At 40.2% G+C, this 14,936-nt stretch overlaps 2 protein-coding genes across 2 annotated transcripts in view; one reads left to right on the top strand and one right to left on the bottom strand.

Moving 5' to 3' along the window:
• tnnc1a (troponin C type 1a (slow)) overlaps positions 1 to 753 on the bottom strand; it is a 39,639-nt gene extending 38,886 nt beyond the window's left edge. The window contains exon 1 of the mRNA XM_036139428.1: positions 605 to 753. Within this exon, the coding sequence (XP_035995321.1) occupies positions 605 to 607 (3 nt within the window). The 5' untranslated portion in view covers positions 608 to 753. The remainder of the gene's footprint in view (positions 1 to 604) is intronic.
• Positions 754 to 1,342: 589 nt separating this feature from the next.
• slc6a1a (solute carrier family 6 member 1a) lies at positions 1,343 to 14,723 on the top strand. Its single transcript, XM_012871391.3, has 15 exons — positions 1,343 to 1,704; positions 2,588 to 2,983; positions 3,450 to 3,581; positions 3,672 to 3,772; positions 3,871 to 3,980; positions 4,126 to 4,258; positions 4,833 to 4,967; positions 5,066 to 5,169; positions 5,761 to 5,885; positions 6,020 to 6,132; positions 9,185 to 9,316; positions 9,412 to 9,514; positions 9,779 to 9,879; positions 10,043 to 10,210; positions 12,238 to 14,723. The coding sequence occupies exons 2-15, from the start codon at positions 2,752 to 2,754 to the stop codon at positions 12,679 to 12,681; spliced, it is 2,133 nt and encodes a 710-aa protein (XP_012726845.2). The 5' UTR covers positions 1,343 to 1,704; positions 2,588 to 2,751; the 3' UTR covers positions 12,682 to 14,723.
• The last annotated feature ends 213 nt before the right edge of the window (positions 14,724 to 14,936 follow it).

Here is a 14,936-nt window from a genome sequence, read left to right as displayed (position 1 = left end):
CAGCATTCACGAGGTGCAACATGCGGGCTTCCTGCTGAAGCTAGGAGACCGAAGAGCCACTGGTGAAAAAGGGCAGCGAGCTAAATCAAAAGGCTCCGGGGTGAAGGGGTCAGCTGGCTGGGCGTGCATGTCACCAGCCCCATTAGACATGCCTGCGTGCTCCATCAGCAGGTGCATAAATATGTGCCATGTTTCACACTTTCATGTCCACAGGGACAGCAAACCAGATGGGATTTTAAATGCTGCATTTCATGTGGTAACATTTAGTGGGTTAGTTCACCCCTCATTGGTTTACCATCTGGTGCCCTCTCAGCCCCACGATAGGCTAGGAGCTTCCACACCGCACTTGTAAACGCTGCCGACGCCTCTCTGTGCCAGAGCACATTTTCAGCAGTTTACATCACAGTCTGCGTCCCACCGCCTCCTACACAACTCTCAAAAGGTGTATTCCTCTTCTCTTCTCCGCACAAGAACGCGTGTTTTGATGTGGGAACAAAGTAAGAGCGCGGAGGCAAATCGCAAAAGCTTCAAGTTGGGAGAAGTTGTGCTAAATAGTCGAGAAATATCAAACAAGTTGTCTCGCTCGTACAAGCAAATCACTTACCATAGCGTTAGATCCTTCCTCATTTGCTCTTGTCTTCTACTGTCCATATCTTTATTTCAGGCGAAAATCAATAAGAGACGGAAAAAAAAGAGAAGAGGATAGAGCGTATTCCTCTAGGGTGTTTTCATCGTTGCAATTTCTTCATTCTTTTTTCTTTTTTTTTTTTTACTGCCTTAGTTTAGGTTCTTCCAGTTTGTCCTCCTCATATCATCCCATGATTTGTGAAGGCGTCTGGCTTTACAGGCTGAGTTAGACAGCCAGTCAGCGTTCCCTCGCTTTCTTTTATTGACGGGCTCCCTTTCTCTCAATTTGGCAAGAATTGCCAGACAGCCGCTGACTGGCCTGAGCATCCAAAATGCACTACGCGTTTTGGACACGACGGGGCTGATTTATATTTACCCCTCATATGTTGCCATTTTGCACCTCCACCATACATTTTAATACTGGAGGGGGGGAGGGGGTTGGGAGGGGGCTAACGTTTCGAATTGCCTGGTGCCAGTGCAAATAAATAAATAACGTAACATGAAATAAAAACGTATTCAATGACTATAGGGTTGCTAATATCTTAGCAAATGTGTTTTTCAAAACAAATGTTCGTACTATTTGAACATTCGAATGCAAAAGCGGAAATTTTGTAAACCTGAATGGAGCAAAACAAACAAAAAAAATTTAAGAAGCGAGTGTGATCTCGGCTCAGCCTATAGATGAGGATGAGTATGAGGAGGGGAGGTAAGGGGGGGGGGGCGACTTTGAGATGACATTGAGGCTGTGTAGATGGGAGTTGAGTCTCTGATTGTTGATGTTAGACAGTCGCACAAGGCGAAGCGGCTGCTGCCCGTGATAATTCAACCTCCTCCTCTCTCTTTCTTCTCGTCCTCCTTCTTGTCTTCAGCGCAGCTCCCCGCTGGACAGCTCCCGCTTGGACCCCCGCGAACGCCGCACGGTTCCCCTTTAATGTATTTTAATGGAAGCTAAATCTATTTATGTTTCAAGAAGCACTGGGAGTTTACAACTTGATCCGCGGGAGGAATCTTTGGATCCCTTGTTTGGAGATTTGTGGCAGTCAGCGGAGCCCCGACGGTGCGGATCCCAAATTCGCTGTGAGTGAACGGTTGTTTTGAATATTTGCTGTCTGTCTGCGCGACTTGGTTAATGTTCGAGCTCAGGTATGTGTCCCTACGACGGCGTTTGGATTGACCGGATTGTGAATTACCCCGTTGGGCCCCCGCTGAGACGGGATCTGGTGTAATATTTGCACAGTTATCTCCAACATGCAGAGTTGATTCCAGTCTGTTTTTGCGTATGCAGATGCAAAGAGTCGCATTCTGGTGCGCAGAGTTCCCGATTCATATGGCCAAATGTGTGCAGCCTGATGCGTAAAGCTTTTACGCATTTGGACATCCCTTTTTGTCTCCGTGGTGCGTTTTGTTTTCCAGCGTGCCAGAAACGTCCTTCTGTCCACGTTTACTTTCGGTAATCCACGAAAATAACTGTTTGGAGAATCTGTAGGTGTCAATTGACGGTCTTCGTTGTGCTTAATTTTCATAGGCTGGACTCTATTGCTACGACGCGTCCTGCGCTGAAGAGTGCATGCATTTTTTGGAACACTTTGTCTGTTTGCATCATTTCTTTTTATTTAGGCATATTCAAATGCAGAGTTTGTTTAGAAAACCGCATCTGTTGTTTTTGTGTTTGGCTGTTAAATTGTGTGCAATCTGTCTTGAGTGGAAGCAAGGCAGCATGCCTCTGCCATCGGTGATTTGACGTGAATGAAAAAAAAAAAACACATTGGTGCCAAATGATCAGAGAATGCATCATTCTGTATTTTAAATGTGTGTTTAGAGTTGAAAAGTACACGATTTGTTTAAGCTGGTGTTGCTGATTTAGAGAAAATGAATGTGGTACATTATGAGTCCATCTTTGTTGAAACAGGTAACCATTTTTTTCTGCACCCTCAACCAATCACTCTATCCACGATCTTAGGTTAACGACGATTGACCAGTCGCGTGTGCGCGCACAAGCTTCATCTCCAGACATTTGGTCCGAAGGGTTAGTTGTATAAAAATAAAACCGCGAAGCTGCTGTCTACGTGGACCGGTGCTGAAGCCTCCCGTCCGACTGCCAGGACCTTTGCCAAATTCAGAGACATGGCGACGAATGGCACCAAAGCGGATGGACAGGTCACAGAACTGAACGAGGTGGCTGCCAACAACGACAAACCCAAGTCCCTGGACGTGAAACCCGAGAAGAAGAAAAAAGAGATCCCCGACAGGGAAACATGGGGAGGAAAATTTGATTTCCTCCTGTCCTGTGTGGGTTATGCAATTGGACTTGGGAACGTGTGGAGATTTCCCTATCTCTGCGGGAAAAACGGCGGGGGTAAATACTTTTCACTGTTAATGTATGCATACTGAGAGTGAACCATTCATATCAACGATGCACATGGTGGAGCTTATAATTTAGAGACTCCAAGACAGAAAGAAAAAAAAAAAAAACTGTGAAAGCCTTGTCTACATTTGCAACCCTAATTAACTAGGGTGTGCTGCTCAGCTTGCAATACAAACTGAATTTGGCTACACTGGATTATAACTAGGATTGAATTACAATATGTGCAATTGAAATTGAGTCTGTCTACATGATTGGACAGATCTGATTAAAAACTGTGTGAATTGGCCCCGCTTTGTCTTGGAAAGTGACTTGAGATGTTTGTTGTTGATTGGCGGCAAATAAATTAATTTGATTGATTTGTAACAAATTTAGTTTATTTGAATTGTGCAGTGTTTTCAGTGTGAGGCCTGCTTTGCCATTTTTATTTGTTAAACTCGATGTCATTTTGTCCGTCCAGGAGCCTTCTTGATCCCATATTTTCTGACCCTCATATTTGCCGGGGTCCCCTTGTTCCTACTGGAATGCTCACTCGGTCAGTACACCTCCATTGGAGGGCTTGGTGTGTGGAAACTGGCTCCTGTGTTTAAAGGTACAATAAAATTTATCAAAAAGGCAAATGCAAAAACAAAAAAAAATGTTTTTTCCATATAACACATCTAAATTGCTTTTTGCCTGTTAGGTGTGGGCCTTGCTGCAGCTGTCCTCTCTTTCTGGCTAAACATTTACTACATTGTAATCATTGCTTGGGCCATTTACTACCTGTACAACTCATTTACCACTGTAAGTATTATTTAAGAAAAATTAATTGTTTAAGAAAATCCCCAAATTGGTCAAAGCAGTGTACAAAATTGATGTTTTTTTTTTTTTTCTATTTCCAGGAACTTCCATGGAGCTCATGTGACAATTCATGGAACACAGAAAAATGTTACACTAACTACTCCATTCCAGATACCACCAATCTAACCAGTGCTGTGATGGAGTTTTGGAAGTAAGATACTGACATTTTTCTCTGCTGCAGCACTTTCAACTTTACTGCATGCCTCCCTGAGCCATATCCAAAGGCGGCCTCCGCTGCTGCAAGCTTGCTACCCTGTGTGCATGATGGTATTATCGCTGTTTGCTCTGACTTACAGTCTCAACGTGCATCAAATGACTGATGGCTTGGAAAAACCAGGCCAGCTCCGAGTGCCGTTGGCAATAACACTAGCCATCGCCTGGGTCCTTGTGTACTTTTGCATTTGGAAAGGGGTTGGCTGGACAGGGAAGGTAAAATGTTTGTTCGTTTTTGGCAGTCCAACACCTACGATTTATGCAGGTTTCTAATAAGAGCATGTATCTCCCATGCAATATTAAACAGTCTAATATCGTCTCATCAATCTTTCAGATTTCATTCAGCATTGTTTGGATTTGATTTTTTATTTTTTTTTAAAGAGACCTTAAAAATAAAAAAAATAAAAAACCCATGCTGCCCTAATCCCGTTCTGCCAGCCTCTTGGTCGGCTTCTCTAATTCCATTTCTCCCGACACTTTTTCCTTTCCAAGTGTGGCTTCATGATAGGAGGATTTATCCTCCTCCCTCACTCGGAGCAATTTCTCCCCCATGTGACGCTACGTTTTAAAAGTCAAGTTCATCACGTGACCATGCCGAACACAACTTGCTTTGGTCAAAGTCAGACCCCACCCCCAATCTAATAATCTGCTCCCTGATTACATGCCCATAAAGCTAACTGATTATTAATTATATTATTATTTTTTTTTTAATTTCTGTTAAAAAAAACTTTAAAAGCCTCATGAAAATGTATGTCCCAGTTTCACATTTTCACCTCCTTACGTTTTCCAGGTCGTTTACTTCTCAGCTACGTATCCCTACTTCATGCTGTTCATTCTCTTCATCCGTGGGGTGACTCTACCTGGAGCCAGAGAGGGGATCTTGTTCTATATCACCCCTGACTTTGAGAAGCTGAAAGAGTCTGAGGTAATGACTTGTTATTATGGGATTGGTGCCTACGCGCTGCATGCCTAAGCGAGCAGAACTCGGCCTCACGCGGCTACACTCTCCTGTTTCTCTGTCAGGTATGGCTGGATGCAGCTACGCAGATCTTTTTTTCCTATGGATTGGGACTGGGGTCCCTTATAGCTCTGGGCAGCTACAACACATTCAATAACAATGTTTACAGGTAAGAGCTGCAGATGATTCATGAGCTAGTGTTGATTTATGAGACGACCGCTAAGACTGAAAACGGATATCACCCATGAAATGCCATAAAAAAATGTATAAAATACATCCCCATTCAAGTACGCTTAATGGGACTTTAAGACCTCTGACTGTTTTAGATTTTTGCATGAATAGAGCATCATTCTGAGGTGAAGGCTCTTTCTTTCTGTTCTGTGCTTTAGAGACAAACAAAGCAACTATTACTGATATGCCTGAGCGTTTTTTTTGTTTTTTCTCTAACAGCCCCACATTCTGGGTCACATAATCAGTTACGTAAAATGGTTGCATTCAAATTGGGCTTTTTTGGTGAGCTAGTTTCAGTTTTTCAGTTTAGGGTGAATTTGCCATTTCATTCAAGCAGAATACGTGTATTTCAGCTACAAGGCTCGCATTTCTACCTAACGTCTTGCAGCGAAAAGCACTCCCACTGCTGATCTTTCAGATGTCCCTGCACTTGTTTTAGAAAGGTCAACACAGAATGGAGAGAAAAAGTCAATTTTAAACCTTTCACGACAGCCCCATTTAAAAAAAATAAATTATTTCCTCTCCCCAGAGACTCTATCATTGTGTGTTGCATCAACTCATGCACCAGCATGTTTGCTGGCTTCGTAATCTTTTCCATTGTTGGCTTCATGGCGCATGTGACTAGGAAAGACATTGCGGACGTGGCAGCCTCAGGTAACTGCACATGGCAGTGGCTTCTGTCACTGTTACCCTCTGCTATCCCCAATGATCTTAACCTTAGCATGCTTTTTTTCTGGCAGCTTCTAGAGTGAGGAAATTACAACACTGCTTCCTTTTTTACCATCCAGGTCCTGGCTTAGCTTTCCTTGCATATCCAGAGGCTGTAACCCAGTTGCCAGTTTCACCTCTCTGGGCCATTCTGTTCTTCTCCATGCTGCTCATGCTGGGGATAGACAGCCAGGTAAGGGGCTATGTGATGATCTGCTCATGGGCTGACCTAAATATTTTAAAGCAGTTACATATCACGCAGCTCACCTCTGCTCTCTGCATGATAAAGCATGCAATTTGCTCAACCCAGATAGACGTTGCTGAGCTTTGAAATTAGCTGTCAAGAACTCGTAATGCGACTTCATCACCTTCATTTGCCCTCGGGCTTCACTGTTTCTTTATTTTGTTGTGCGTGACTCAAATAAGGCCAGAATTGACCCTGACCCTTTCTTCTGGAGACCAATTATTTTTTTCTTCATTCACTAATATTAAAAAAATAAAAATTATCCCTCTCTGCCATCAATTCCACGAAAGTGTTTTTATACTTGAGGGGTATTTGTTTAAGTTTCTGAGAGAATGCTGCACTGACCGGATCCACAGTGCGTACAAGCCGCTGCTTTTCCCCTCCCAGCTCCTCTTCATTCAGGGCTGAGCTCTAGACCAGACTGCTTCTCTGACCCGTAGCATCAGATAGACAGGGATTGTCAGTGTTTGACAAAACCCCCCGGCATTGTTTCGGTGCAAAATTTCCAAAAACAAGAAAGAAAGCAAAATGGGAGTCGCATTTAGGTGTCACACCTGCTGAAAACACTTCCCTTTTCATACAAATAAGATCTACACGTGTCACAGAGCCGACACATTTTGCACTCATGCGATCCACGATTTCAAAGCCTTGTCCAGTTGTCTACGGGCGTTTGTCAGGTTTAATGAAGATAGAGAGAGCGGAGAGCTACAGACAGCTGCAGCAGAGAGAAAGGCAGACAGTAAGTTTGACGACAGCGTCACAATTTAGACCAGTCCACAAGGTTTATTTCATTTAAAATAGTATTTGTTTTAGTGTGAAACCCTGAAGAAGAAAGCACGACAACAAACATATTGCAGGAGAATGTCATGTAGCCCCCACAATAAAGTGTTAATAGAAACATGCACACAATATTATATAATCACAGCATCCTGGCCAAAACTCTGCTCCGTGTCTTGGAGAAGTCACCTTAAGTACAGGAGTACTTTTCATGCAAGCATTTATACTTCAATGGTTAAGGAATCATTTTGCAAGGTTATTAACATTACAAACCAATATATGTTGAATATCTAACTTTCTATGATCCAAAAATATGAATAAATACAAAAACATTACTTAGCTGTGTATTTGGCTGTATTAGTGTTATAATGGGCCCATTATTAACATGAACTACCCAAAGTAGGTTCCTGATTTAAAATAAAAGATAGGTCTTAAGCTGAGCGACATGACAATCTGGTAAAGTACATGAAGCTTGTTAATGGTATATTATTAGTGTGATACTCATACTATGTACGAAAACAGTAACATGATGCACACAGTGTTCTTATTTTCATGGAAATTCTGTAAGAGGCTCTTGATTATCATGCAAAGCACCACATTGATTTATTTCAAATACAAATTTTGCTGCAAAACCCCCCCAAAAAAAAACAGAGGCTATAAAAGCAACAATATGGCCCACTGTGTGTTTTTTTTAGTAATTTATTTTGTAAACACATTTTGCGATGGGTGGCCTATTTTTGCTTGAGCACACGCCTCCCAAAATGACTGCGCACGTGCCTGCTGACCCAACACACTTAACTGCAAAGCACCGAAATCACAGGCAATTTTTTTTCCCCCTTTCGTCGTTTGGTTCCTTCATGTTTTGGTAATCGGATGTTCTCATTAAAAATAAGTAATAATAAAAAAAAAAGACAAGTGGCACCAATAAATGATTTTTGTTTAAATACATGGAGTACTAACTTAGAAATTAAAATTGCGATTTGATTTTCCATTCGTGTATAAAATATTCAAAACAAAATCTCCAGCAAAGAGAAATGAAAGATTTGGCTGTTCCTTTCAGATTCCTACAACAGTGCCCAAGTCTGCAAATTCTGACTGTAGGAGGTGTTGTTTCTTCTGAACACATCACAGATTCCACACTTATTTTTTCACTACAAACCATAGAAGAAGAACATATAAAATAAATTCTTGAGCTTGGATGGGGATGAAAATATTGATGACAAAGACAACATTATCAGCGCGGTATGAGCTTCATTAAAATAAAATAAATCACCCTGGTGGTATAGGCATGGAGGTCACAATATGAAACTTACTTTACAATCACAAGCTGAGGTGTGAAACATTATGGCTATTTAAAGAGTAGCAAAAATAATGTCAATAATACAGATTGTGAAATAGTTTGGTCATGTATTGATAAAAATACATTTGTCATTGGAAACTGTAATAAATTATGAATAAACTTAATAACCATAATCTTATTAAGTTTTGATTTTAAAATACAATTTGCTAAACTGAAATATCAACTTTTTTTATTTTATGGTCAGATTAAAATGAGTTTGTTTAGAACTTAAAATTTCAATTTATGTTTCTCATTTAAAATTCTAAAAACATAAAATAGTAGACAATGAGAAAGAAAACCTTTTCTCATATTCTGATTCCCTCCACACCTTAATCCACACCATTATGCTTCACGGCGTAACTTAACAACCCAAATATAGTAGGGGTGGGTTTATTTTTATTTATCTATTACATCAGGCTCACGCGCAGTTAAAAAAAATTTAACAAAGTATTTTTAAGAAACTCATAATCATCTAAAAATCAATCGAATCTATGGGTATACTGGTCATGCTCTTGTTCATCTGTATTAGAAAACATATTAGGTGTATACTGAATAAATAGCGCCCCCTACAGTATTGGAATACAATGGTTGCAGAATTCTTTGCCTGTTTAGGAGTATGGCAAATGGGAAAAACTTGTGTTTCTTTTTTCCGGCAGTTTTGTTTTTATTTGAAACATAAAATGAAAAACAAACTACCATCATGTGTCAACCTTATATTTAGTATTCCTCTGCTCACTTTCGATTTTTCATGAATGGGTTCTGATTAGAAATTGTAATTACCAAAACGTACACGGACCTGTAAAGGGGATCTCATAGCAGCAATGTGCTAGCAGTGCACACATCCAATCAGATGTTTCAAGCTGTTCCTGTGATTGTGTCCTTCAGTTCTGCACCGTCGAAGGCTTCATCACCGCCCTCGTGGACGAGTTCCCCAGACTTCTTCGAGGCAGACGAGAGATCTTCATCGCTGTTGTCTGCCTGGTGTCCTATGTGATTGGACTTTCAAACATCACACAGGTACAACAGGGCAGCTCTACACAATGAGAATGTTTTTGTGTTTTATCTTTTCCTTATACATCTCTTTTTCTTTTTCTTTTTTTTTTTGTAACCAGGGTGGAATCTACGTGTTCAAACTGTTCGACTATTACTCTGCCAGTGGGATGTGCCTGCTGTTCCTGGTCTTCTTTGAGTGCATCTCCATATCGTGGTGTTATGGTGTGTTTTGCTCCAACTTTCATTCAAACATAACATAAACAACAAAAGTTTTAATTTAGGTAAATGTCTCAAATCTGGAAAAACACAACGTAGCAAACGTGAGTGCGTCGACACGCTTTACCTGCTTCAAATTCTGCTCGCCCGCAAGGTCACGAGCGCTCGTCTGGCATGCCTCGCCGTGCTCATCATCATGCATGGCAGATCTCAGAAGATCGAAACAAATTAGGTGTGAATATTTTGGTCATGCATTCATTTGTCCGGCAGGTGTGAACAAGTTTTACGACAACATCGAGGAGATGATTGGCTACAGACCCTGTCTATGGTGGAAATTGTGCTGGGTCGTGTTCACCCCTCTCATTGTCGCTGTGAGTACTTTGAGCTAATAGGATAGTACATCTAAAGTCACGGCATGAACGATGAAACAATAAATAAAGTCAATATTACCTGCCTGCAGCCATGCCAGGCTGAGGCAGCGCTGCCTGTAGTCAGAGGTGTCAGGATGCATAAAGCGTCTCTTGTCTCCCACAGGGAGTGTTCTTGTTCAGCGCCGTACAAATGGTTCCTCTCAAGATGGGAAGCTATGTGTTCCCAAACTGGGGTCAGGGAGTGGGATGGCTCATGGCTCTGTCCTCCATGGTTCTCATACCAGGATACATGGTTTACATGTATCTCGGGCTCAAGGGTACTTATAAAGAGGTAAGATGAACAGGCTCTGGGAGACTTGGTTTTTCACCATTTCATTCCCTACACGTAAACAAGGTGCTACTATTAGGGCTTGGTGTCTCATGCAATACATGTCTCTATACACCGTAAACAGTCTATGTATCAAAACAACAAACATCTACAGACAGCATACGCTGATTTGATATGATGTGACTTGATATTTTATTCATGATTTACCTTGCTTATTCAACTGGGTCATACATAATTTAAATTGATATAACCAATTTAGGTGAAATAAATCAAAATGAGCATTCTAATATTAAAGAAAACATTTCTGTCATTAAAGAGCCTTGTAATGTGATGACAGTACAGCAAGTCTCTGTGGAATATGAAAAACAGACAACGTGACAGATGTGCTTATGAGCATAAAACAAAAGGCTAGATTGTGCACATTAAAAAAGTGTAGTTAAGTTAACCTTTAAATGACAGATCCTTAAAACCCTCATAATTTGATAATATACATTTGGTTGGATGCAAAGGATGGATAACAAGTCTCATTGGTAAAATAGGCGTTATAACAGTAATACATCCTGGTTTCCTTAAATATAGGCCAAAAATAATCCAGAAATAGTGGCAGAAAGCTTTTTAGCAAATTAAAATACAGTTCTTTAGTTAACCCACGTGCCACACGAAGGAATAATAGTTGATTCACATGATCAATGTAAAATAAACTGCACTAAACTGATTAGATCCTAAAAATACATTAAAAGTTTATTCCAGGGATAGCTGGTGTTGTACTGCTGTTGTCTTTCCAGACAGCAGGAGTTACCATTGAAAAAACAATGTAAATGGTAAATAAGGAAGAATCTTCCAGAAGTTTTTTTGGTTTTTTTTCAAAGATGTTACTTTCATCTGTCATTAGAAGGGATGCAGGCATTTAAAAGCTATACAGACTATACCAGATTAACAAATCAAATAAACTTAATACTATTTTACTGTACTATCTTACAGGTACCTGTCTGACTTTTTTCAGTGCTGTATTGGTAGCTTATATTTTCCACGATAGTCTATATTACTGTTAATACATTTGTCAAAATAGTGCCCTTGGCATCCCAGATTCTTTTTTTTTTTTTTTTTTTTTTTTTTTTTTTTTGTTAGACAAATGTTAAAAATGTTTACAGCTCTCATCTATCCTGCAAATGTAGACCACTGATACAGGAGCAAGACAAGTGAGACTCAAATTGGGCAACTGCCCAATAATTACTTAATTGCACAGTAATGTATGCTGTGTGCATTACTGAAGATTCACTCATCTCAGCATGCTACCTGCTTGAAACTGACAGCTTGAACCATTTCCAAAGAAAAATTCAGTTAATAATTATTTGATCCCTGGGGGGCACTCAAACAGCATTGATTTCATTACCAGACGATCAGTTGATCGCTACCTATGAAAAGAAAGCATGAAGCAACAAGGCTGACATTGTCGAAAAAGTAACGTACATCATCCTGACGCAGCAGAACACAGTGAATTCCACACCCTTGATCTAAATAAACATGCATTGTGAGAATGGGGCCACATCAATTGGGACACACATACTTCAGAGATGCGACGAGATGATTGATGTTTGATCCTCGTAATACACATTTTTCAATGTGCCATCATGCATTGCAAAATACGCAACAGTGTGACAGCGGTTTAATATCGGTAGTTTATATTTTCTACAATAGTCTATTTTACTCTAAACCAATACAAAAACAAACAAACATAATATTTCCAGAGAGAAATTGAGTTGAATAAAGATGATTAACTCAGAGTAAAACAGTATATGCCCCAAGGCATGCAACAAAAGGTGCATCTGAGTACAATAAACCCTGCATTAGAAAGCGTATTTCTGTCCCTTTAAAAGTCTTGCACAAAGAAACCACAACTAAAAATGTACGAGATGACGAATGAAAGCAGAGACCAACACCCAAAGAAAATCCTGTATTCCTGCTGGCTGAAAATAACAAATTTAGTTAGCCACTGGAGCATTCTTAACTGCATGTTTTTCCTCTTCTAGCGACTTCGAATAATGTTCCAGCCTCCTGCAGTCGTCAGGAGATGTCAGGTGAACGGACCTGAACAGCAAGCGGAGACCAACACTGCCAACCTGTCCAGCCCTGCCAATCCTACCAGCCCCGCTAGCTCCACAAACCCCGCTCCAGCAAACCCAGCCAGCCCCACCAGTCCTGCTCCGGTAAACTCAACCGCCCCCGTGACACCCGCCAACGCGGCTCCTCCGCCAGCCAATCCAGCCGCTGCTTCTAGCCCGGTAAATCCGGCGACGAGTCCCGCTGCCACCATAACCACCACAGTCACCACGACCAGTCCGGTTAACCCAACGGCCAAAACTGTAAGCCCCACCAGCCCACCTCCCAACCCAACTAGCCCAACAGAGCCTGTTAATCCCCCCAACCCAACGAGCCCGCCCTCTAACCTGACCAACGCTGAGGCCAACGTGTAGACAACAACAAAACCCTCATGGAGCCTGTAGACAAAAGAGAACATTACAAAGGACTTCCAAGATTTTAATTGATTCACCTACCTCCAGGGGCAATATGTGATCAAAACAGATTTTCCAACCATGCTTAATTTTTTTTTTCTGTATTTGTTAAATCAAGCCAATGATGTCTTATTGTTGGTTTGCGTTCTGAAAACAAAGTCAAAGACTGTTAGTGTTCACCGATACAACCGTAATTCCGAAAAAATGTAAACATACTGTGTAATACTGTGAGAAGAGAAAAAAAAAAAAACTAGAGTTATAGATTAGAGATCTGTTGAATATCTTCATGAATCAAGTAAATACCGTGTGAATATAGTAGATTAAGTAGTTAAGCAAACTTGACATCGCTGAAGAGTGCAAGAGACGGCGTTGATTTATTTTTATTTTTTTTGTGGATGTTTACCAAACCTCACGCAGTTGTCTCTTTTCCAAACGTTGCTCTCTCTGAGGCAAAGCTACAAGCCGCAATGGTGAACGGGGAAGCTCGGAGTAAGCACAATGCCGATAAGAAGTTCACGTTTAGGAGCAATCTGGAGCAGTCCAGATTTTGTTGCAAAAGATTTTTGTGTGTGAGAGAGAGTGTTATTTTTTTCCCTTATTTTTTCAGTGTAAAAGAATAAAAAAAGAGAGAGATAAAACTTTTATGTGATCAAAGCATTTTTAGAATTATTTTTAGGATGTTTTATACAGTGTATGTTGAAATGGAGGACCAAAATCAATAGGCAGACAAAAGCAAAAACTATGCCATTGAGTATTAGGTTGGCAAAGCACAGGGTACAAAGAAGTACAATATAAAAAAAAGAAGAAGAAGAAGAACAAGCACATGGTTAGAAAAGTGATTTACGAATATTGACTATCCCTTAATGCTGACAGTCAATCCTGTTTACGTTTTGCATGCTTTCCTCAGGAACATCATTGAAAAAGATTTTCAAATGTCTCCTGACAAAAAAATATATTAAAAAAATAAACAAAGATGAACGGAGAAGGCCTTAAGCCAACGCACCGATTTCAGCCAAGAGATAGTCTGTTTACATGACAGGAGAGAACTGCAAAATACTTACACTTTATATGCTAGCACAAAACAACCGGGACCAACTCTGTGTTTAAGTACGGTCATGTTTTCTTTTTCTCTATGTGTCATGATCAATCATAGTCCGATCAATATGTATTCAGCAATACATATGTAGATGTTTAGGCGCAGACCGGTCAGCAAAGTGGTCTGTTTCTCTTTTTGTTTACGTTGTCTTTGCTTTACCGGTGGACAGAAAAAAAAGAAACAGAAAAATTTAAAAAAGCACAAAAGGTTTTTAGGTTTTCCCAGACTTGCGTGTTAGGACAATGTGAGTTTGCTTCTATGGCAGCTACCGTGAAAGGCGTGTGGTTGAACAGAACATGTTTACTTTGGCAAGCAAAGCAACTGAGCGAAAACGTGAAATGGCTACAGTTCATGTCCTGTGAATTTTGTATAAAGTTACTCTACCACAGTTTTCTCTGGAAGTTTGTTGTAAAACTGTACCGTGTAAAACATGTAACTGTGAATGTCTGTACTACATTGGAAGTTATTGTCTAAATGTTGAGAAAAAAAAAATATGGGGTTGCTGTTTTCTGCAATAATATTTTGATCACAGAAGCTAAAGCACATATCTTACAGAGATATAAGAAATTATTATGAAAAATGAAGATACTGATGATTATATTAAAAATAGAAATTATGTCTAGTAAGATAATATTGTTTTGTATATTTTTAACTGTCTCACTGCCTAATGTAAAACATAATATAAACATGATATGTATCTAAATGGTGTCAAATGATAAAGCACGATTGTTATGTTATACAAACAGATAAAGACTGAAAAAATAAAGAGTTATAGATAAAATAAGCAGAATACATGGCTGGCATATGTCCCTAAAAACAATGTGTCTTTAAATGTAGCACTGTTTCTGGCAACAATGCGACCAGAAAATTAGGTCAACTCTTATTAAAAGATGTACGCTGCTCTGAATCCTCCTGCAGTAATTGGCTGTTGTTTCCTCTCTCGTAAATAAACCCTCCATAGAGCATCTCCCGTCAATAGCTGTAAGAACATTCTGAGACCTAACAACACTAGAAAGAGAGATTAGGTGGAAGAAAATGCAACGCTTGATTCATCTCTTTGTTAGTTTTACATGTGCGCCAGGTGGGATGTGCAGAATTAGGTAAATCTTTCCTTCAGTAG

Source organism: Fundulus heteroclitus, chromosome 1, assembly GCF_011125445.2.
Source record: "Fundulus heteroclitus isolate FHET01 chromosome 1, MU-UCD_Fhet_4.1, whole genome shotgun sequence".
Lineage (NCBI taxonomy): Eukaryota > Metazoa > Chordata > Actinopteri > Cyprinodontiformes > Fundulidae > Fundulus > Fundulus heteroclitus.
Note: the sequence above shows the minus strand (reverse complement) of the source record. Positions and strands in the feature narration are given on the sequence as shown.

What these genes read in the sequence shown, in the direction of transcription:
- slc6a1a (XM_012871391.3), top strand. Translation starts at nt 2,752, where the DNA reads ATGGCGACGAATGGCACCAAAGCGGATGGACAGGTCACAGAACTGAAC. An exon ending in CTGCGGGAAAAACGGCGGGG is followed by an intron (nt 2,984 to 3,449) that starts GTAAATACTTTT and finishes TTGTCCGTCCAG; the next exon opens with GAGCCTTCTTGATCCCATAT. An exon ending in ACTGGCTCCTGTGTTTAAAG is followed by an intron (nt 3,582 to 3,671) that starts GTACAATAAAAT and finishes TTTGCCTGTTAG; the next exon opens with GTGTGGGCCTTGCTGCAGCT.